Source organism: Nicotiana tomentosiformis, chromosome 7 (assembly GCF_000390325.3).
Source record: "Nicotiana tomentosiformis chromosome 7, ASM39032v3, whole genome shotgun sequence".
In the NCBI taxonomy this organism is placed as follows: domain Eukaryota; kingdom Viridiplantae; phylum Streptophyta; class Magnoliopsida; order Solanales; family Solanaceae; genus Nicotiana; species Nicotiana tomentosiformis.
In genome coordinates, this window is record NC_090818.1 from 44,848,382 (window position 1) to 44,872,363 (window position 23,982).

A 23,982-nucleotide genomic window follows, 5' to 3' on the forward strand; every position below is an offset into this window, starting at 1 on the left:
TCCTATGCCTTTTTGGACTTGACCAACATGTCATCTATATATACCTCCATGGTCCTACCAAGATGGTCTTTGAACATCTTTGTTACCAATCTTTGATATGTAGCCCCCACTTTCTTCAGCCCAAATGGCATGACCGTATAGCAATACGTTTCTTGGTGGGTGATGAACGTGGTCTTCTCCTGGTCTTCTTCCTCCATAAGAATTTGGCTATAGCCTGAGTAAGCATCCAAGAAACTCAATAGTTCGTTCCCGGCTGTTGCGTCGATGAGTTGGTCGATGTGGGCTAATGGAAACGAGTCCTTCGGACATGCTTTATTCATATATGTGAAATCCACGCACATCCTCCATTTCCCATTTTTTTACCATCACTACGTTAGCGATCCACTTAGGGTACTTCGACTCCCTGATGGGGCCATTCTTTAACATTTTTTCCACTTCTTTGTGAACTGCCTCGTTGATGGCGGAGTTGAATTTGCGCCTGACATGTCTCGTTGGGGGGTGGAACGGGTCGACGTTTAATTTGTGTATGGCGATTTAACATCGGGATGCCCGGCATATCTTCATGGATGAAGGCAAGCAAATCTGCATTAGATATTAAGAATTGACTGAACTTACCTAGTTCCCGGAGTTTGCAGCCGATATAGGCATTTTGCTATGGTCGTGGAGGACCAATTGAACGGGGTCGAGGTCTCCTATGATCGAACATGCAGCCTCGACCATGTCGGGATCCATGATGACGTCCTTGGTCTCTTCTTGCGTCGACCTCAACCCTGTTGATTGCTATGCCTCTTTTTCTTTGTATTTTTTCTAATGGGTGGTTGTGCTGTCTAAGGCAATACGGTAGCATTCTCGGGATGTGTGTTGTTCCCCGCATATGCTGAATATTCCCCATGGTGTTGGGAATTTAATTACTTTGTATAGGCTGGAGGGGACGGCTCTTATGGGAAGTATCCAAGGTCGTCCCACTATAACATTTTACGTAGTGGCCTGGTCCATGATGTGGAATGTCGTCTCCAGCATCATGCCGCCGACCAAGACAGGGAGTGTAATTTCCATGGATATCCGCTCAACTGCATTATTAAAATCGGTTAGCGTGATGTCGCGCGACACTATCTTATCCTCGAGTCTCATTTGGGTAAGGACTAGGGATGGATAATGCATGCGCCACTTCCATCGTCCACCATGATACATTTTACATCAGTATCTAAATTGCGTAAAATAATAACGAGGGCGTCATTATGAGGAAGAGTCAAACCGTCGGCATCCTACTCATCGAAGATGATACTTTCTTCGAGTCCGTCGTACCATTCACGGGTGATAGACCACTTGAGCTTGTGAGTGGTGGTGAACTTCACGCTGTTGATAGAGGCGTCATTAGTGCCGCCGATAATCATGTTGATAGTGCGAGCTGGCGATGTCAACTTTGGCAGGCCTTGATGTTCACGTCCTCTAGCGAAGTTGGTTCTTCCCTTAACGTTTAACAGCTCTTTGAGGGTCCTTGTCGCATCATGTATATGACTTCTTGTCTGAGGGCGATGCAATCTTCTGTTTTGTGCCTACATTCCTGGTGGAACTCACAGAGGGCATCGGATTTTCTGTTGTTCGGGTCTGATCTCATCTTCGACGGCTACTTCACCTGTGTTTCGAGTTTCTTAAGAGCATAGACTATTTCTGTAGGTGACACACAAAAATTATGAGCTGATAATAAGGGGGGCATAACTCTTTCGTTCTGGTGAGTTCCCGTCCTTGGTCGAGATAGACCTTCTTCATAGCGGGGGAGAGGTGCAGCGGTCGTCCTGATGTATGGTTAGTGTCATTCCATGTTGGGTCGCAAAACCGAGTGATCTCTTCTAGTGCTGTCTCTTCGTTTTTTTCTGGATTCGGTTTGTACCGAGGTTAGCCGATGAGTTGGTCCATTGAGGTCGTCCTCGTCTGCTCGGACCTCGACACAATAAGCATTATGGATTTCATCCCAAGTGATTGGAGGATACTTCATCAATCGGCTCAACAGTTTTCTAGTTGCACTAGAATCATCTCTACTCAGCCCGTTCTGGAAATCTACGACTGCCATCTCTTCGGATATGTTTGGTAGAGTCATCCTTACTCTATTAAACTAGGCGAGGAAGTCCCTTAGTCCTTCTCCCAAGGACTGCTTAATAGCGAATATGTCGTTTACTCTTGTTTCGGCCTTCTTGGCTCCAGCATGAGGGGTCACGAACTTATCGACCATTTCCTCCTAAGTTTCTATGGAGCAAGCTGGTAGCTGTGAATACCATGTTAATGCCCTTCCCGTAAAGGTTTCACCAAACTTCTTCAGCAAAATAGAGGACACTTGTTCCTTGGCGAGGTCGTTGCCTTTCACGGCGGTGGCGTAGTGAGTCACATGATCCTCAGGATCGGTCGTTCCGTCGTATATTCTGAGGTAGGCCAGCATTTTGAAGGTATTTGGTATGGCATGCGGGCTACATCATCGTTGTACCGCTGCTCTGCGAACCTGCTGGCGTCCCTTTTTGGCAGCAGCTTAGGAGCGCCCGATATCTTGTCAACTCATTCTTGGTGTTCTTTCATCTGGTTTCAAAGTGCCTTGTTTTCATTCTCGGTTTCTTCCATCCTCTTTAGAATGGCAGTGAGGGCGTTGTCGCCTGCACTGTTAGTAATATTGGAGTTATATCTGTCGTTGGAGGGTTTGGTTGGTTGCACTGCTCGTTTGTTTGTTGTATCATGCAAGCTCTTGTGATTTCTGCAGTCATGCTTGGAGCAAGTTTGTTGAGGACGCTCGCTAGCGTGTCGGTCAGCCATGCTTCAAGGAGTTTTTTCACAGCTGGGGGCGTCCCTTCTTCTGCAGACGTGGAGGCCCCTTTTCTGCTAGGTTTTGTTATGTTGCGGTGTGGGGAAGGCGACCTCCCTCGCCTAGGGGACGCATTGGGCATCACGTCCTCGCCTACTGTTTCGCAGTTTTTGTTGATAACATTCATGAGGTTGGTGGAGAAGTCACTTGTTATTTTTTCTCTTTCTCCTCGATTACCTGCCATGTAGGGTTTTGTAAGCATAAAGAAAGGAGATCTCGGGGTTTTTGACGTTAGTGGCTTGCGTTAATTGTAGATCTAGAGGAAACTAAAAATTTAACTAAGAAATTCCCACAAACGGCGCCACATTGTTTGACCAAAAAATATAGATCTTGGTTCAATTAATTAAATTTTATATAAATGAGGGTTAATCTTAGCTAACAATAGTATCCCAAAGATGAAGTTCTCAAAAGTGCAATAAATACCACGCATGTGTGTCTTGATAACAACGGTAGCATATAATCAATATTCAAGAAATCAAAGGCAATAATGTAGCATTAAATATTGATGGATAACAATAAATGGCATTTAAGTAAATAGAATGAATGAGTCACCCAAGAAAGGATGAAATTAGTGAATGATCTTTCTAACAATGATAAGTGATGGACAATCCTTTGAATATCCGAGTTATTCTCGAATCTAGTAAAAAAGTGGAGGCAAGAATCTTAGTGAAAAGATAATGTTTGTATGCTTGCAATGAAATCCGATTCTCTCTCTCAAGTCTAAGTATATTTTTACAAATGAATATTACTTGTTCCCTATCATTGCGTCTCTTTCTATTTATAGGGAACATGTTCCTAAAAATCTTAACAGTACAAGTGTAGAGAATATTCATTAGAATATTCTCTTTTGTGTCATATCTCGAAACTAGCCGTTATAGCTCTGCCATAGGTGCTCGACCTCGGCCTCGATGACAACTCCTCGACTTCAGTCTTGCTGACTCTTCGACCACGACCTTCGCTGATAACTAGATTACTTCGACGCGTGGCATCCCAGGAATGTTTTGCTAATATCATTTCGACTAAAGATGGATTTTGACCTATACAAATATATCATTGTGCGGCAGATGAATATTTTCGGCACAACGCATCCATTGCATTTTAAAAACAATAAACTTATACTATGTTCGCATACAAAAGCGCTTTAAGGTATATAAACCGTCAATGTAAGAATTATTTTATGCTATCAAGTTATTCAAAAAATATTTAAAGGTAAATTTTCTTAAAATATAAAATATATAATCTTAAAAATAAAATAAATATATATTATAATCGATAAATATAACTTGATAATGTAAATATTTTTATACGGCGATATATATAACCTAAATTCATATAAAAAATAAGCAGTATGATATTACTCAGCTCAAAATTTAAGATTTAACTCGTAAATATGTGTTTTTTAAATCTCCCCTTTTAAAAAAAATGAATAGGACATGCTCAAGTATGGTCGGTTAAGGGAGCGGCACACCGACTCATTTGGTCACATGCCCAGTAAACACTTCCCGCAGCCAACGTTAGCTCACTTGTTTCTTTTATATTGTTTTGACCGTTGAATTATTATTTTTTTCTATTTTTAATAATCCTCCTCTTTTAATTCGTTCAGACTACATCTAAGTCAGTTTTGCATTAGTAAAATACATGATAGGCATTGTTATTCTATGCTCTATTTACCATTTTTATTTGCCTAGAACATGCAAACGGCTTTTTTTCTAGTCAAATTCCTGAAGTAAATTGTCCAACTAATCCCCATGTGCTTCCCATGAAACTTCTTGAATTCTCAAGAGTCCACACTAGTAAATGCCCACGGGAACAACCACCTTAAATGCCGATCGGATTGGCTGGTTGAGAGTATAACTTTTCAGATAATTAAATTACCGCAATTTTCTCTTCTAATTGGAATCAGAGATATTTTTTATTTGTTAAACTATTGTTGGCTTATGATGGTAAGCGCCCTCTACTCTCAACCAAGAGGTTGTGAGTTCGAGTCACCCCAAGAGCAAGGTGGGAGTTCTTAGGGTAGGGGTAAGATCTGCGTACACACTACCCTCCCCAGACCCCGGGTAGGGGTAAGGTCTGCGTACACACTACCCTCCCCAGACCCCACTAGTGGGATTATACTGAGTTGTTATTGTTGTTGTTGTTGTTGTTGTTGTTATTGTTATTGTATTGTTGGCTTATGACTATGTCTAGCGACTGATAGAATTTTACTTTGGATGCGATACTTAGCTAGCGTTTGGACATAAATTTGGTTAAAACTTGAAAAAATGAGTTTTTAAAGATGAGATGAAAAATAATTTTTTAAAGTTGAAATTGTATTCGGCAGGGGTGTTCAAACCAAACCGTAAAACCGCATCAAACCGAAAAGTCAAACCAAACCGAATAAAAAACCCGACTAGGTTTGGTTTGATTTGGTTTGGTATTGAGTAAAAAAATTCGAACCAAACCGACATAATATTTTAAAAAAATATCTAGAAATATTTGGGACCCTCTTATTGGATGTAATATTTAATATAACTCTGAAGTATATCCATATTTATTTACTTTAAATAATGAGTTGTATCGTCACTTTCTTACTAATTATTATCGAAATGTCTCAATCTTTTTGATAAATTCTTATATCTTTTTTGAATTTGAAATTATATTTTGATAATTTTAAAATTAAATATAACATATCATTATTTAGGTTTCATATTGATTTTTATATTTAATTATTAAATTCGGTTAACCTTGAAAGCATACGTCAACAAAAAAAATTATTGTTAGACAACTAGAAAAATTACTATCATGTGTTACTAATAAAATTCTCCCATAAGAATATATTAATAGATCATATGTTTGTTAGTTTTTTAAATTTTTAATAAACATATATTCACTTATCAAAACTTTATCTATAACTTTAACAAAGTAAGATTAAAAGAATATTCATGCAACAAAAAAATTCGAGAAACCCGAAAAACCCGACAAAACCGAACCAATCCAAACTGATATAGTTGGTTTGATTTGGTTTTGATAAAAATCGAACCAACCCGGTCCATGTATACCCCTAATATTCGGACATGTATTTTACTTGAAAAGAGTTTAAATTATCGTGGGTAGAAATAAAATTATATATATAAATTATATCAAGTATTCATTAGATTGATATATACATGGGGAGTGAAAAAGTTTTTACCTATCTTCTATTCTGTGCCTTAGCATGTTGACTAATGGAGTGATACATAAGTAATCATCCCCACTGGTATTTATAATCTAAAATCGATAAAGAACGTAATTATTTACATTTGATTATGGGACAAATGCTTTTCATCCATGAATTGTTATTATTATTCTATTAAAAGCTTAACAGGAGCAATACATTTATTAGCCTATGAAAAAATGATTTGACTAGCATATATATATATATATATATATATATATTTCCCTCAAATAGTAAATAGATTCTAGTAAATTTTATTCAACAAGATTAAACTTTATTTTTCAAGTTATCGGCTCCTACTTAATTAAATTTTTTATACTGCCAATATATATAAATTAAATTAAATAAAAAATAATTCACTATATATACTTTGTTCTACTGATTACACCTAAAAAGTATAGCTCGAAATGAGGTGTCATTTTTTCTTAGCAAAGGAGCTTCCACAGTGTCACAGTCTAATATAAAAACTGAAAAAGAAAAGAAAAAATCATTATATATAAGTAACGGTTCGCCTCTACATATTCTAAAGTTGCTTAGCGTAACTCTTCACTCTCATTTGGCTCTTCCCCAAATCCTAAGAAAACGTGAAACACCGGTCGGAGCTAGTCGGCGGCGAAAAAAACATGGCGATGTTGTTTCAAAGTTCAACTAATTCCATGTTATCCCTCAAAATTTTCCTGATTTCGACTACCGTTTTATCTGCTGGTATCATGTTAAAGCTCTCTGCTCCAGCTGTCACTGACTTCGCCGTCAGTGAAGTTCCGTCGATATGGAACGGCGTCATTTCGTGGCTTAAACCTCCGTACCTATACCTCGTCATCAACTGCATTATCATCACAATTGTTGCCTCTTCAAAGTTGCAGAACAAGCTCGATGAGAACTCATCTCCAGCGCTAGCGGCTGTTTCGCCGGAGAATTTGGCGCAGTTTCACCCGATTAAGGATGTAAGGCCGTCCACAGAGTACTACTCTCCGGTCCTTCATGACCTGAACGGCGCCGTCTCGAAGAATCAGGCGGTGGAGGTGAGGCCGATGGTTTACGAGTATCCTACTGCTGGTGTTTATGATGCAAAGGTCGAGAAAGTTCCGGAAGTATTTAATCCGTACGGTCTCGTGGAAACACGTGCATCGGAGAAAAATTCATCGTTCAACGTAAATGCTTTTGTTGCTGACGGAGACGAGGTCGTGATCTCGAAATCCACTCGGGCGCCTGTGATGAGACAGGATTATTTAGATTATTCCGTTGTTTCAGGATTTTCGGCCGAGAAACCTCCAGTTTCTGCCAGATTTAGTCACCGGAAAAATGTCAAATCCAGTCCCGAAGGTAAATCTAAATTCCTCATTTTTTTTTCCAACGTATATGTCTCTCCGTGTGTGTATAAGTCAATTCAGGCACACTAACAAGTAACACCTAGACTGGTCGGAACAGTGAGTAGGTTCTGAATAAGTCCTTAATTGTTGTGTGATTTACATCTCCGGCGGAATTAGTCGATAACGGTAACTTGTTAACTTGTGGTTTCAAATTGTTACCGTTGGAGTTGGGCTGCTAGTGGATTATTAGGTCCTTTGTCAGATTTGAAACTAGTGGCTCTTATCCAAAGCACTTAGATTTTATTTTAAATTTAAATGTACTTGTAATATTCCTAATTAGTTGACGCTTTTTACTTGATGGTCCATGAGGCAGCTTATTAGCAAAATCTGAGCTGACCTAAGGAACAGTTCAAAATGGATTACGGATTTGGTATCCGTTAAGTAGAAAATTATCCCTTTGAAACGGTGGAAACTAAAGGAAAACGACAAACACATGACTTAAAAATCGCAAAGCTCAATACTGATTTCGCCACCTCACGGCTCACTCTTCCATAAGATAAGCCCAAAAATAGTCATGTATATCCATTTTTGTGCTTTCTCATCCATAACCAATGCTTTGTTCGTCGTTAAAAATAAATGGATTTAAATGCATTAATTAATAATAAGATTTTGTTATTAGTATAATCTAACATGTGATAGCAAATTAGTTTTTAAGTCAAATAGCGGTACATCTAATCTTTTAAATTAAATAACCTACTGATGTATAATATATATAATTTATGTATACCGGCTAAAAAAAATAAACATCGAATGTGATTGGCTATTTGGGTAACAATAACAAAGTAATACTTATCATAAAAAATTGTTATAGTTGAATTATAATTTACTTGATTAATATTCTTTTATATCGTTAGTATTATATAATATAAACTCAAAATACAGGTGGAAAGAAGACACTGAAAGTATCAAAGCCTAAACGGCAGGACACGCTGGAGAGTACGTGGAAGACAATAACAGAAGGGCGAGCAATGCCGTTGACGAGGCACTTGAGGAAATCTGACACGTGGGAGACACACGGTGGTCGCAACAACCCGGCTCTAACCCCACCACAGCAGAAGATGAAGAAATCCGAGACTTTCAATGACCGTAACACCCCCAACTCGCCGCTGCTGACTCCGTCACCTGGTTCGGGCAAACTTAAGAAAGAGCCATCGCTGAGTCAGGACGAGCTCAACAGGCGAGTTGAAGCTTTCATTAAGAAGTTTAATGAGGATATGAGGTTGCAGAGGCAGCAGTCGTTGCAACAGTACACAGAGATGATCAATCGAGGTGCTCATTAGCTATTTCAGATGCTGTTTTTTTGCACATAAACGGAGAGAAACTCTCTCTTTCCCCATGTTTAATGGCAATAGCGAAAAGTAATCTTTTATTTCATTTGGACATTATGGAATTTGATGGCTTTGACATATGATCGTATAGAATTTTCTCTTAAAAGAATTAAAACGTGTAGCGTCACGAATGAATTAGTTTGTCTTCTCCCATTTTGCAGTTTACCTTACTCTTTTCTGGGACATAAACTTTCCTGTCCTAAGCTTGTTCACTATGGTCTGTGCAGAGTGCATTAAGCAAATTAGTGGGAAAAAAATTGGTGAAAACGAAAAAACAAATAAGCAAGAACTACTTGGGATTTCTGTCCTTTGCTTCATTTAAGAAGCTAAGTTAGCGCGATTCTGCGTAACAGTAAATAAATAGTGTATGGCATGACAGAAATTTGAGATCTATTAAATTTAAATTTAAGAAAGGAGAATCCCCTCCCATAACACTTTGTTTTTCATGCCATGAATGAAAGCATCACATGATTATGTAGTGACTGCTAAAAGAGTATATGAGCTATTTGGAAAATTGATAAGGATGATGAAAATGCAAAATAAACGCATGGTTTGTCATTTCGGAAAATAATTGATTAATTGAGGCCATCAGTGTTTTATCGCAAGTGAAAGGCTCAAATTCAGTAATGAGATTAGCTACAGGGCCAAGGTGAGAAGGGGAATACTAGTTTGCCCCATTCCGAACGTGATATTTTAAACGATTTTTCTTTTTATAAAATCGACACTTTGTCTGCTCAAATTGTTTATCGGTTCTTACTAATTTGATTATCAAGAACTAGAAAGTTACCATCATTTTAAAATATAGTGATTGTGAGATAACAATCATAGAAAGAGAACGAACAAAAGTTTTGGAGTAAAGGGAGCATTTTGTTTGGCTAATGGAGTCGTCAACTTGCCAAAGTCCTCTGTGAAGGATGAGAGAGAGAAAAAATTGGAGGAGAGTTGACTCTGAAAACCTTCAGTAGCTGTTAGTTTGTCACTGGAGCCTCCATATATTACTAGTATTTAGTAGTAATACACAATATTTTTTCCTTACCTGATTAATAAAGAATTGTTTAGAAATTAGCTCAGATTCCACTCTCCAAATTGATCTTCCAAGTTCCGACAATATTGTGATTTAAGTCATTTTCCTCCAACAATATAACTAAGTCATCCTCCATTGGACTGTCCAAATTTGAATGTCATTTGAACAAATGAGAAGATTTTACTGTAGAATTGTATAATGATGAATGTCCAATAACAATTACATTATCCATGTAGCATTTATATTAGACTCTCAGAGTTTACAAAGTAAAAAATTAAACAAATGAGAGAAAAAGCTTTCAAGCATAGCAAATAATGAGTTTTACCGTCATGTAGCTTTCAACTATTTCAGAAAAAAATGAGAACTGAACCAAAGTAGATGCAGCGATACTGTTAGTTCATAAGATTTGCAGAAGCCCCATTCTTCATTAAAGTATTTGCATTCAAAGCCATTCTTGTTATGCAGCCATGCCGGTGGATACTTTTAATATATACTTTTTTTTTCTTTTTAATTTATTTGTTTTTTTGACTTCTATTATTTTTGGCTACCAAAGTTAGCTGTTTGCGCACATGTCATGCCATATACTTAACATAATAATAAATTGATAACACCTACAGTGCAAAAGGAATGTTGATTTCCTTAGTATATCTTTATAGTTAAAATAAATAAATTCCCAACCAGATAAAGAACAAGAAAGAAAAGGTACTACTCTTTTATGAATGCTTTTTGTCATACTCATGTAAAATTCTTCAATAGAAGTTGGTTATGAAATTGAAGAGATAGGTAACTGCTCAGTAATTCACAACTTCAGAGGATGGGGGTAAGATGAGCTATAACTATTTTGTCAAAATTCTCTCTTATTTATATTAGAAAAATGAAGTACTTTCAAACTGCCTGAAATGATAGTAACTTCTAAACTTTTGGGTAAATCCCACCAATCGCCCCTTTTGTCAACAATGATTTTCTCCACTTGTTCCCTTGGTGGCTCGAACTCTTGGTTTGAAGTTGAGCGCTCTACACTCACCATGTTGTGTCGCATGGCATTTCATTCCAAAATTCATGCATAATTGTAAAGGAGACACCTTATCAGAAGCCATCCATGCATTGAAATAAAGGTTATATTGATCATACAACATTATCTTTACACAAAAGCTATACGTTCTCATACATATATGATCCTATTGTTCCTTAATTCTAACTGAAGTGCATCCAATACGTATCAATCAACATTTTCTACCTTCTACAACTTGTTGTAGGAGTTAAAGTTACAGATCCCACATATACATCGTACCTTTGCTTGCTCATTCGTTTGAAACTTTGCTCTATGTAACTCAATGATGCTTTGCCTGAGCATAAGCAACTCAAACAGTAAGAAGAAGCAGGTAAAGCTCATCCCCATTCCAGCTGTTGCTATTTGAATAGCTGATTAGCCTACATAGCCATTGTCACTGGAAAAAGCTTGTCGAGAAAGGTATAGACACCCCCACCTAATAGTAGCGCACCACTGCAAAAGGCAAATATCTGGCTGAGTACTTGAAGAATGTGATTAAGATGGTATTAGAGAGGAAGTGACTGAAGTAGAAGAAATTTAAGCTCTCTCTGACTAATTGTGCCATTAATTTCACAGATAATTTACCTGACTGGATTGATCCATGCTGAGAACTTGCGGAATGAAAGTATACTCTGCAAATGACATGCAGTTGGTCAGTGCTTAAATGGTGAAAAAAGATTATAATGAATGTATGCAAGCAGCAACTCAAGCAGGCAAGACTAATCTTAATAAACATGACAGAAGACAAGGAAGCAGGATGAGTGGCGTTGAAGTGGAGAAAGAATTCTTAAAACAATGCCCTCAGATGCAGAGCTCCATAATGTGGATGCAGCAACATGAGGTCCTTGGACCATCTAAAAGATGCTGGCCACAATAACAATTATTTGGACCATATGGATTACCTGCAATGCTCCAGCAAAAGAGGCAGCAAGAAGTAAGGGAGTAACATAGCCAGTTGTGTATGTCAATAGCAAGCTGCTCCCAATAATTGGATCCTGTTATAGAAGATTATTAAGAAGCTAGTTATATTCAACCTAATAACCAAAATAAATAACATGCAAAGACAGTGTGCAATTCTAATGGTCAATGCCAGGTGCTGAAGTATTTGATTCAAGGCATGCATTATAAAATACTTCTATATGAAAGAAATCCTGATGACATAACTCTAATTCTCTCAAAGATTAAGCAAAATGACCAAGATGGTGTCATATGCTTGTGCTTTTTGTGTCACTTTTTTTTGGAAGGCCAAAGAAAGAAAAGAAGCAAACATAAGATAACCATCATTTCGTCATCCTGAGAACCAAAATGTCAAAATTTGTAGTACCCGAGAAGTAGCTACATAGCCGAGCAAGGTTGCTAGTACTGGTGTACTGCATGGTGATGCAGCTAAGGCAAATGTAAGACCAGCCAAATAAGCTTGAACACCTAGACAATCAAATATATAAAATGTCAAACTATAATATCCAGCTTACTGCAAGCATTCCCATACCCAAACTAACTGAGATTATGTCCCAACAAGAATGAAGGGTAAAAGTTATAGCCCATTACTTGAAGGAAAGCTAGCCGCTGCTGATCGAGGATCAAAGTTGTCGAAAAATGAGGGAAGTTGTAACTCTATTACCTGCAGCATTGTTATTGAAGGAAGACTATAAGTAAATGCATATAAGCATGGAACCAAAAACGCAAACTGAAAACTAGCAAATAATGCTTCTTTTGTACTGTTTATATTTGCAATAGTTTTCATAAAGCTCGATGATATATTCATTCAGTTATTGCTACTAGTTAAAAGTTAGCTCCCCCAAATTCTAGCGAATTGACTTGCCCTTTTCATTATGGAGGGAAGAGTATGGTGTATGGAACATGTTAATTGCTGGTACGAAACTTAATTATGAACTTCAGTAGGAACATATACGTCATAAGGGTCAGAAAGATAGTCTCAAGACTAGGACTAATTCCAAACCAATCATTAATATGACTTGTACTTATATTTGCATGTTTTGAGTCTAAGAAACCTCTAAACAGTAAAAGCATAATTTTGGCTAAATCCAAAAACACAATTGTACTTGGATCTGATGGCTTTACCCACAATCTTTACTACCCAGGTACCAAAACTGTCAGTCATTATTTTATTCAAACGCCAACACATATCACAGTCTTTTCCTACACAAGTTCTCATTACAAATAAAGGTGATGTGGGAACATCTGGTATAGCATAAGAACATCAACTTTTTTTTAACTGATACTTATTTATGCAAGCAAAAATTATTAATATATTAAACAAATAAGCCATAATACCTTAATAGGACAAAGCCCTGAAGATCAGGCAAAACACAAATGCAACCATGGTTTCAATAAAGATTAAAAACAATAATACTCAACTGATACTTAAAATAAAAAGATATTACCACACTATTTAAACATTCAACATATGTAGTTACCTCTAACAGGTTTAAACCCATAACAATAGCTAAAAAAGAAGCAGCCACAGGCAGCCCTTGTCCTATTTGCCCATATGCCTTTCCAGCAAATGCAGCTGCAATGCCCAGCAGTGCTAGCGTGGTTGCCAATCCCAGGGCAAATGCAATTGAATCCCCAACAACCTGTCCAAGAGGATATCCCAAGTGAAAACAATGAATTTGAACTAGCACTATGCCCTAGTAGGCTGTCAGGTGGAAAATGCAGAACCCTGCAAAGCTCTGTTCATAGAAACTGCAATCTCTACTTTCTAGTACTCCTTTCACATTAAATATCGCACCTTTTGGTTGGATATGGAGTATAAGAATTAAGTTATTAGTTGATTTCTAGTAGATTGAAAACTTAGCTTGATGGAGAAACGTCACATCGAAATTCAAACTTGATCAATATTTTTATGACTTTTTATCAGTAAAGTGTAACTTTTATGGATGACAACCAGCAAAAAGCAAATGATGTGAGAGAGTTACAACCAAAAGTAACGCGCCATTACTAAGTTCTGTACTGAGCTAAGGAAGTCAACCATGGCATCAGAGTCCATGAAATTTACAGTAGCCATGTTACACCAAAAACTAAGCAAATAAAAATAATGTTAAATTTGATTAGTTAAGAGAATTTGAAATCTAGAATCATGTCGAACTTTTTCTATACGTCCCAAAGTGGAAATTGAGACAGAAGATTATCATAGAGAAAATCATACACATGCCGTCCATCAAGACATATAAGCCAAATAACATTCACCCCTTAAAGGATTTACATGTAAAGCTGGAAAATATTTTCTATACGGTATGTAATTTATGTTCCTTCATTGCAAATAATTCACATCAAAAGTGGAAAGGACAAAGAAAAACAGTAAAAAGTTAAATATAAAATTAAGGTTCTTACCGCTACTCTGCTTTTCCCAGAGCCAAAAGCCCCTAGACCATTTTCAAAGAACGTAAATAGTATCAGAGAGGAGAGAACTTATGATTCATATTTAGAGAGCAAAGATTCAACTTCCAAGTCCTACCAATATAACCAAGGGTGAGAGGCAGCACACTGAGTGTACAAGGTGAAAGACTAGTTACAAGCCCTGCACCAAAAATAGTGGCCACACTGCAAAGAGAAAAGTCTAAGAATCAGAAGTACAAAACCTTTGTAAATACATTCTATCAGTACCAGACACAATTTAAATGATACAAGATTTAGACCTGGTGAAACTAAGAGCAGTCAACTGGCCCTGAACAGCTTCATTAGCTTGTTGACCAGCAGAATACAGAAGGCCACCAAAAATATCTCCAACGCTTCCATCAGCTAAAGTATAGACAGCACTAGAAAAATCCTGAAGCCAATGAAGGAAATGACAGTCCCCTTAGCATACAATCCAGTGAAGATTTACTGGTGTGTTATGTGACAATACATTCCACTAGCAAATGAATACCAGCTTATATTGCAAAGAACCACAGAAAAATGTCCAGCAAATGCAACTACGCATAAAAAAGATACAACTCAATTGGGCCCACAGTACAGAGAACAAGTGGCTTTATTCATTTAGCTCGATCAGCGGGTCAAGCTGCAGTCCAAAGCTTATATAGTTCATCAGTTCCCTCAAATTGTTGAGGTTTGAACAAGGGTCTCATATCTTATGTAATCAGGCATCTAATTAATGTGTCATCATTAACACTGGTATATAAAAGATTAAAATTTCCACATGTCATCGCCATAAAGATTGTTAAGTACAAATCTCCCATTAAGCCAGAAAATAGACATTCAAACTGCTGCAGAAAGTACAACAAATTTAGCTTCTCAGGAAAAAGTCTTCTATGAACTACTTTACTCTAAATTGTTGATGTTATTTCTGTCACTGTTATTTTTTTCATAAAGAGCAAGAAAAAAGAACAGAGTACTAAGAAAAGAATCAATAGGTCAGAAAAAAAAGACACACATCCACGTAATTAGTACATGGAACGTAAATTTGAGACTCGTGGGAACAGAAAAGAAGAAAGAAAAGGTAACATGGATCAAACAGATGTTGGATAGGTCATCTTATGTTATCATGTGCTATGATGGTTTTACAGAGCAGCAGTAGCCCAGGGATATATGCAACAGAAAACAAAGCACCCTCTTCCCCCCTGGCTAGAAGAGACAACAGGCACCAAGTAACAAAGTAGGACACTTAAGGTTGACAAGGAAGAATCCTCACCATCATGTTTTCCATGGTCACAGCATCTGCAGCATGTGTTGCAACCAAATTTGCTGCTAAAATGTGAAGACAGAAATAATTAATGTGTGCATATTTTCATAATTACTTCATGCTTTGCAACAAGATAACATTAATAATAAATGACCATGAAGTATTTCTTCTTTTAGGCTACAATCTTGTATAAGAGTAATTTTAGGCTACAATCTTTGACTTGGTCAGTCATTTATTACTTACTCCATTGTCAAAGCAGTTCAGAACATGTTTTGGATTGAACGGATCATGATTCCCCTTAAAAAGGAATTGCCTTTGTTACCATGTTATGGTTTAGTGAGAGAAAACGTGCAGTGGGGCATTGAGCAATATGGCATGGTTTGCTCCCTTAGCAGTTAGTGGAAAATTTAGAAGGAAAGGAAATGCAGGGCTTCTAGGGGATGAAGAAGTCTTGTCAAGACAATCTTTTAAGCTTATGTTTTACGTTTTGGAACACATATACCAGTCCGCTTGAAGAAATGATTGGTTGCTCGTTTTAGTAAGGCATATTTTAGAGTAATATTTTTTCTGTGTATATAGCTTCTATCTTTGGTTGCTCTTTGTAGTCAAAGGCGGAGCTTGCTTGAATGAAGGGAGTTCAATTGATTCCCCATCGTCGAAAATTTATACTGTGAAAATAGGGCGAAACTAGGTTTTGGTTATAAATAAGCTGTTGAATCCTCTTATGTCAAGCAAAAGTTCTAATAAAGTGGCAACGGGGTTCAAATCCCAGGTCTGACATTTTTGAATCTCCTTGTATAAATTCCTGGCTCCGCCAGTCAAGTCTCAAATTGTGAACAAGTGGACATGTTACTCCTGCTGAGCACATCAACAGCATATATATGATTTTCTCTGGCAATTGAACTAGAATGCTAAAACAATATACCTCTCCCTAGTAAAAACTTTTCATGATTACCGAGATTGTCTAAAGAGATTACCTAAGACAGCACTTGTGAACATTGTGCATCTAATTGGAACACTGGTGCAAGCCTTTGACAAAGAAAAAACATCTTCACAGAGATCCTTCGGTTTTTCTTTGCTCGATGAGATGCTTTTGCTAAGCAGTTTCCTTTGCACCACATTGCAGTGCGCACCTAGAAGAACGAACAGTGAAAAGTAGAATTCCGCGGTTATAGATAACAATCAAATACAGAAATCACATGAATTAATAGGAGTTTTAATATAGTAAACAATTAAAAGGCAGACACTATATCGAATAGGACCAAAAGACATGTGTCACAACTTCTAACGAAGCACTAGAATTCAAAAATTATACCAAAAAAAAAAAAAAAAAAATACTCCAACTGAATTGGCCGAGCTATTGACCTCAAGAGTAATCAGATTAAAAAATTTATTTAAAAAAAAGGGAAGAATAAGAAAATTAAAGATATATAAGATTGCAGGCAAGGTTCGAAGAGGAATTACTTGCCCTGAATTCTTCGTGGAAGATGGTTGAAGCTTGTGATAGCGATAGCAAGCTGGAGCGCCATGAGAGAGAGGTAGAAGACGAATAGCAATGAGCTTGGTCTGTTGATTGAACCGTTTATATTTTTTTCATTTTTCTCTCCAGTTCATTTAAAGAAAAATGACACATACCTCCTGTAAAGTTTCAGCTTATTGTATACACTCCTTATAGTTTCATATATTACACAGATCACCATCATTTCAAATAGACAACTTTGTAGTTTGTTCTTGCGTGTTAAACTTATTTGACAATTGTTCACGTATTGTTTGAAACCGCTCAATTTTGCTCCAACAAGTAATTGGTGGACTTCATGTATTATCATGTATCCAAATTTTTCGATATAAAGCATCCAAATTTACCCTTACACTTTCAATTATTGTTTAGAGTTACCCTAGTATTGGAACTTTTCCTAACGATTTACAATTCATCCCTCAATTATAAAATATTTGCCTTAACAAGTTAATATTTTATTGGATCAAGCACATGCTGCAACACATGTTAGTTTCCAATGATATGGCATTTCATTCAATTTTAGTAGTATTTGCACGCTATCGTTGTTTATCTCGAAAATGCAAAAACATTGACAAGCTTTGGCGAAAGAACACCAGACTAACAAACATTGACAAGCTTTTACATTGACAAGCCCTTGGAGTGAACATTAATAAACAAAATCATCACTCTTTCCATAACTAATCAGACTAAAGAATCATCCATTCATTCATACAACTTTTTGGCATGTTGTGTTCTCTCTATCTTGCTTTCGCTCCTTGTGACTTTTTCCTCCAATTTCTCATTTTGTGAAATAGCCTTGGCAATGGCCTTCATTTTCCGGACATTTTTTGACCTTTTCATCTGTACTCCCTTCATCTTTCTGAAATAAAAAGTATATGGCGTGAGCGGAAAAACAAGGTGAGGAATTCTAAGATGGAGGATTTTTTTTTGGGGGGGGGGGTGAGTAGAAATGGAAAATTAATAAAAAGCAACTTATCTACTGAAAGATGCGTGAATTTCAAGTGTAAACATGCCTGCAAACTAGATACATATGCAAGGAGCTTTAATTGTCACTCCTTATTAGCTTACACTTCATATTTTTGACAAACCAAGGTGCTAACCTCATGGACTACTTAACTCTCCATCAACTCATTGCGCTCTTCTTGCAACCCCTAAATATTCAACGACCGGGAAGGCAATCGTAGAAACGAAGCCTATCGCCATGCCGACCATCAAATACGAGATTGGGGCCCTTCTCAAAGATTTGATGGAATGCCCCACCCCACCCAAGAGCGCTTATGTCATAGGAGAACTCATGGCTGGAAACAATCCTTATGATTTGTTTTGATATCCGATAGGAATAATAAAAAAAAAGTCCAGCTTGGTTGGTGAGCCTAGTGATAGGAGACTATCTAGCTTGATTCGGAGAGCAATTGTTGGGTTAAATATTTATTTGTTGCTAAATGTTACAGCCTAAATGCTGAACTATTGACCCTACTTGTGTGGATGGGTGTTCACCCCAAAGTGTTCCCGGACCACATGCATACATCCATAAGTAACTATGTTTTGTCATCAACCTACCTACCTGGTTTGAGGCAATGGACAGTTAGGGGTCACTTCAGACATTAGAGCTAGACCCGCATGGATACCAACGGGAGGAAGTAGGAGCTGTCAGCTTCTAATACATGGAGCGAATCAGTATGAATCAGCTGTTGATGTAATAGCAAGTAGTATGGTGTATGGGTAAACACAAATGAATGGTGTCCAACTACAACATGGCAGTTCAACAGATACTTGAACATTTTTGAAGGTCAGTCTTCCTCCCTCCTCCCCATTCTCTTTGTGCAGAAGCATCTCAGATTAGATGCCTTATACATTTACCACGTTAACTACACACACAGGCCTAATGCAGTTGTATGCATAAATAGAAACTAAAGAACAATCACCACCTGACCAGCACATCTATAAACTATCCACCTCCGGTTGCAGTACTCAGTAAATTGGGTCAATTAGCCTTTATTCACCGCCTTACAACAAAATCAACCCATACTATTCGCGCATATATACAGCTTCAACATGGTACCACTAAACCGCTGGTAGCCGTAACAGCAAATCCGATCAGCAAAACTCGAATACCACTTTACAACAACAAAAAGAAGAGAAAAATAACACCACAAAGAATGTTTCTCAGAGAGATCACCATTCAGATCCTGATGACAAAGATTGCCATTTCTGATATCTGCAGCTTATCTTCCTACCAAAAGCGAGCCCTTCCTATGCTACCAAAGCAATGTAAATTATCACTTCCAGTTGAATCAAGGATCATTGCCGAAAGAGCGCAAAATGAGGAAAGAAAACTAATGTGTATGTACCCCATTAGAGTCGAAGATCCTTTCCTTTTTATCTTTTCCCATGCTCACGAATTAAGATAACTTGTCTCATAGCAAGTCAATAGAGCAATCCAAGAGCAATGACAATCCCAATGGATGACTATCAAGGAATGAGTGGGAATTGACATTTGGTACAGGAAGAAAAAGAAGCATCCTAGAAACTACAAGGAGTGGCAATGACATCTGACTGCATATGCTGCTCTCCAAAAAGGATGGTACATGCATATGCATAGTGATGGGAGAAGTCAAAAACAATATGTATTCAAAGTAGACTAATTTGCATAATACGATCTTATCATATTACTTATTAGTAATTCCTATGAAGTACGTCAAGCCACTTCTTATGATAATAGTATATCTTATTCTTTCATATATTTATATGATAACAAGGGATACTGCTTAGACAATATACTAGGTATTGCGGAGTCTATTCTTATGATCATACAGCATAATGAGACAATGAATAGCACATATTGCCTGCTAACAAACCCTGTTCCCAAAAATTTGCAAGTGAACAAACATACTATTGAGATATGTTTCAACATATTACAACATGCTTCTACGCGCATGTTCATCAGATAGGAATTAGCTCACAAGGCTTTATTTCCATTTGAAAGTTAATGTTTATCCATTCTTCTGTTTACAGATAACTGATGAGTTACATCACAAGAGGGATAGAATTCCTAGGTAAGGAATATAAAGCAGCCAAACTTAGCTAAAAAAAAGTAAATTTTCCTCAAACTGTCTAAAGAATAGTTCAAAATTTTATGAACTTTATTATACATGAGTGTAATTACTGGAGTATGTGCAAAGCACACCTTAACTCAATTTGCTAAACAGCGTCAAGTTTGATTGCTAATCATTGAGTATTTATAACACAAACTAAACATTAAACAACTGACCTATGTGCTCCACCTATGTGTGGTTTTGGAGCTGCTGACTCTGAAGTATCCATTTCTGCAATTAAGCAATAGACATATAATGAATCAACAGTAATTAAGGAAATTTTTGTAAGAGAATGATAACGAAGAAGGTGAAAAATAACAGTAGCTAATTACCCTGGGGACCCGTGACCGTCTTGTCAGAGGAGACATCCATAGCCGCACGACCATTTTTCTTATTCTTGTTTCTGTTCTTCGCCATAGCTTTTCTTCTGCAGTTCTAATTGCAAAGGAAGGGTTTAGGGTTCATCAAATCGGATTGCCTGATGGGCCAGGAGGCTACCCACTAGCTGGAGCTAATCAATTAAGATAATTTTGGAGCCCATTAAGAGCCCGTTTGGACATAATAAATTTTTCCCTTTTTTCCAAAAATAAAATCACTTTTCTTCGGAATCAACATTTATTCGTACAATTTCCAATTTTCACTTAAAGATACATTTTAAAATTTTTAAAAATTTAAAAAACTCCAAAAAATTATTTTTCAAAAGTTTCACTCAAATCACTCACAAAACTTCAAAAACAACCCAAAATTATATTCATATCCAAACACAACTTTAAATTTCAAATACCATTTTCACTTTAAAAAAATTTTTCACTATTTTAAAATTTTACAATTCTTATGTCCAAACGCCCACTAAGATCGTCCGTGAGACAACGGCCTTTTTTCTTTAAATATGAGAAATTTTGCAATAAAAAAGTTATTCAAAAGTCAAAACTACAAACGAATTTGTATGGATAAAGTTTAAGAAAATTATAGTTCCATGCACTAAGATTTCGATGTGCGTACGTTTTTTTATCCATATAAAGATAATAAATAAAAGCTGATTAAATAATATAATTTATTGCTACATATACTGATAACTTAAATAAACATAATGTGCATAAAATTTTTGTAATAGGAAAAGTTTTGGTGTAACTGGTAAAGTTGTTGTCATGTAACCAGGAGGTCACGAATCGAGATGTGAAAATAGCCTCTTATAGAAATGAAGGGTAAGACTGCGTACAATAGACCCTTGTGGTCTGACCCTTTCTCAAATCTCGCGCATAGCAGGAGCTTTGTATACCGGACTGCCTTTTTTTTAGCACGTACTAGCCACTTTTCAGAATAATACCACGATTTCAGCAGTTTAAAACTCCGTGATAGTGGCTATTTTTCATAACAGCAGCAGAAAAATGACGATTTATGAATTTTATCCAAATTTTGTGCCATCCAAGTCCAAACTGTTGGTTCGCATAATAATGGGTCTGAAGCCCATTGACGGAGTCCGCTGAAGCCTAGAACTGAAGAAAGATATTTCTTTCTTTCTTTTTTCCCTTTTTTTGTAATTTTTTTTTTTTTTTTTAAGTGAAGTGCTTTCGTAAAAACTAACGAGGAATGAAATGGATGACAGGGGAGTATAATTGACCCCCAAAGAAAGCATGGAAGAAGAAGTAAAGAGAGAAAATAGCATTAGAAAAGGGGAAAAAAAAAGAGAAATTGGAACACTTTTATGAACAATTTTGGGGAAGTAGTAGCATCACAATATCACATGAGTCACAATTCCATCCGTTTCTGTAATGATATCCCATGATTAAAGCTAAACGAAGCACATGCCAATAAAAAGTTAAAAATAACACACATATCAAGTGGCAAACGAAAAGGGAAGCGGTACACTAGTATAAAGAGAGAGAGAGAAAAACTTACTCATATCTGTTTGTTTATGATAAATTAGTAAATGCATAATGTAGGCACATATAAAATTATATTATATATAATTTAACCAAAATAGAATAATATAATTTGAAACAAATATTGAGTGTATATGGTCTTAGATTATGCTTCTATTTACACTCATCCGTGGAGTTCAATTCAGGAGGTATATAAACAAACCTGTTTCAATAGATGCCTTATTTCTTACCTCAAATCTAGGGAAAAAGTAATAGATAATAGGACTATATACGTACCAAGTCATAATTAATGAACTAATGATAAATAAACGAGGACGGTGGGGTAGATTGGGTTGCAGCTTGATGGATATCTAAGAGCTTTGATCTCCAACACATATGGAGGATTAGGTTTGGTCTGGCCCAGTTTTAGATTTGTTAAAAATTCGCACTTTGTCTTAACTCGTCTATCTTTGCATGTTTGTTTTCCTCAATTAACGTATTAGCTGTCTAAACCTAACTAATAATAACGGCCAAGAAAAGTGTCAAATTTGCTTTTACCAACATCAAGTTTACAGATGAATTGATGAGCTTCCGGACATTATCTATATTTATCCGTCTATATTCTATATCTATATCTATCTATTTATCTAGCAATCTATATCTATCTATCTACCAATCAATCTGTATCTCTATTTATCTATCTATCTATCTATATCTATATCTATTTATATTATTATAAAAGCACGAATTATTTATACTAAATATTGAACGATTAAAATATTCCTGAAATATTAATCGACTTTTATATCCTTAAATATTTATAAAATTTTAAGGATCTAATTGTAAATTATCTAATGATAGAAGTCTTTTCCGGTTTAAACTTCACATATTATACAAAATTGATTCTACTTGGATTAGGAAGGCACGTCCATAATTTTCTTCTAAAAAAATTTATTCTTCCTAATTACAAACAAATATATAATTGTGTGAGAATAGAAGATTTACATAGTGTATGAGTTATATTTGAAAAAAGGGATAGTTAAATATTTTTATACCCTTAAAATATTAACCGATAATAGTCTTTTACACTCTATCTAATAAGTAGGATTAAATCAGCTAAAAATTTGTTAACTTTGAATTGGTAAATCACTACCGCTGCGAGCATTGCCAAGTTTGTAGAGGATCTCAATTTAAACTTATTTAAATAATTATTTACAGATAAAGAATCCATAGTGAAATTATTTCCAAAAAATGTCAACCCAATTAATCACGGAATTTCACATAAAAACCAAAGTGGCAATCACACCAAATTATCATATAAAAACAACCTCGGCAAACAAGGAATGAGACATGGCAAATAAAGGATTTAATAAGCTCCAACATTTTTTCCAATTTAATACATAAGGGTGTCTACGAATTTTAACTGGTATAAATTGCACATATAAATCAAGTATGTACTCGTCACCTCGCGTACATGGTTTTCAATCACACAATTTCTACATAAGACTTAATGCCTAAGGGAAAATTTCTCCACACAAGGTTAAGCAAGATACTTACCTTTTTGAAGTTAGGCCGATATTCCAAAATAGTTTTCTTGCTTGAATTGACCTCCGGACAACTCAAATCTATCCAAATTAATTGTATAACTTTATTAAAATTCATCGGAAACAATTTCGAATAATAAAATATCGACTTAAAATTTTATTCTAGGCCCGCCTCTCGAAATCCGACAGAATTTTTACGAAATTCGAACACTCATTCCAATACGAGTTCAACCATATCAATTTTATCAAATTCCGATAACGAATAGAACTCCAAATTCTAAATTTAAGGTATAGAAAATTTTCACCATTTTCAACCTAGTTCACTAATTTCATGATAAAAAAACAACAATAGATTCATGTATTTTATCCAAAATCGAGTTAGGAATTCTTACCCCAATGCTTTCCTTGAAAAACTCTCGAAAAATCGCTGCACCCAAGCTTTCTTCATCCAAAAATGGAAGAATGAGACGAAGTCTCATTTTTTACTTTATTCTGGTGCCTAG

General features: G+C 36.3%; 3 protein-coding genes across 6 annotated transcripts; 1 reads left to right on the forward strand and 2 right to left on the reverse strand.

Annotated features, from left to right (window-relative positions):
* Positions 1-6,587: 6,587 nt before the first annotated feature.
* LOC104091249 (uncharacterized) lies at positions 6,588-8,895 on the forward strand. The gene is made up of 2 exons (XM_009596533.3): positions 6,588-7,367; positions 8,297-8,895. Exons 1-2 carry the CDS (start codon positions 6,668-6,670, stop codon positions 8,692-8,694), a joined length of 1,098 nt encoding a protein of 365 aa, XP_009594828.1. The 5' UTR covers positions 6,588-6,667; the 3' UTR covers positions 8,695-8,895.
* A 1,971-nt stretch (positions 8,896-10,866) lies between these two features.
* On the reverse strand, positions 10,867-17,086 carry LOC104091248 (cytochrome c-type biogenesis ccda-like chloroplastic protein). Of its 4 annotated transcripts, none has more exons than XM_009596531.4 (12): positions 16,931-17,086; positions 16,440-16,595; positions 15,472-15,524; positions 14,480-14,610; positions 14,299-14,384; positions 14,175-14,206; positions 13,256-13,417; positions 12,366-12,438; positions 12,142-12,242; positions 11,720-11,812; positions 11,403-11,449; positions 10,867-11,270 (listed from the first exon to the last, which is right to left on the reverse strand). In XM_009596531.4, exons 1-12 carry the CDS (start codon positions 16,989-16,991, stop codon positions 11,198-11,200), a joined length of 1,068 nt encoding a protein of 355 aa, XP_009594826.1. In that variant the 5' UTR covers positions 16,992-17,086; the 3' UTR covers positions 10,867-11,197. The 4 variants fall into 4 exon arrangements, with proteins under 4 accessions (XP_009594826.1, XP_009594825.1, XP_070037588.1 ...); XM_009596530.4 differs by having other exon boundaries at positions 15,472-15,527; positions 16,931-17,085; XM_070181487.1 differs by having other exon boundaries at positions 16,927-17,066.
* Positions 17,087-17,464: 378 nt separating this feature from the next.
* LOC104091247 (uncharacterized) lies at positions 17,465-20,565 on the reverse strand. Its single transcript, XM_009596528.4, has 3 exons — positions 20,406-20,565; positions 20,250-20,304; positions 17,465-17,837 (listed from the first exon to the last, which is right to left on the reverse strand). The coding sequence occupies exons 1-3, from the start codon at positions 20,488-20,490 to the stop codon at positions 17,681-17,683; spliced, it is 297 nt and encodes a 98-aa protein (XP_009594823.1). The 5' UTR covers positions 20,491-20,565; the 3' UTR covers positions 17,465-17,680.
* Positions 20,566-23,982: the final 3,417 nt, after the last annotated feature.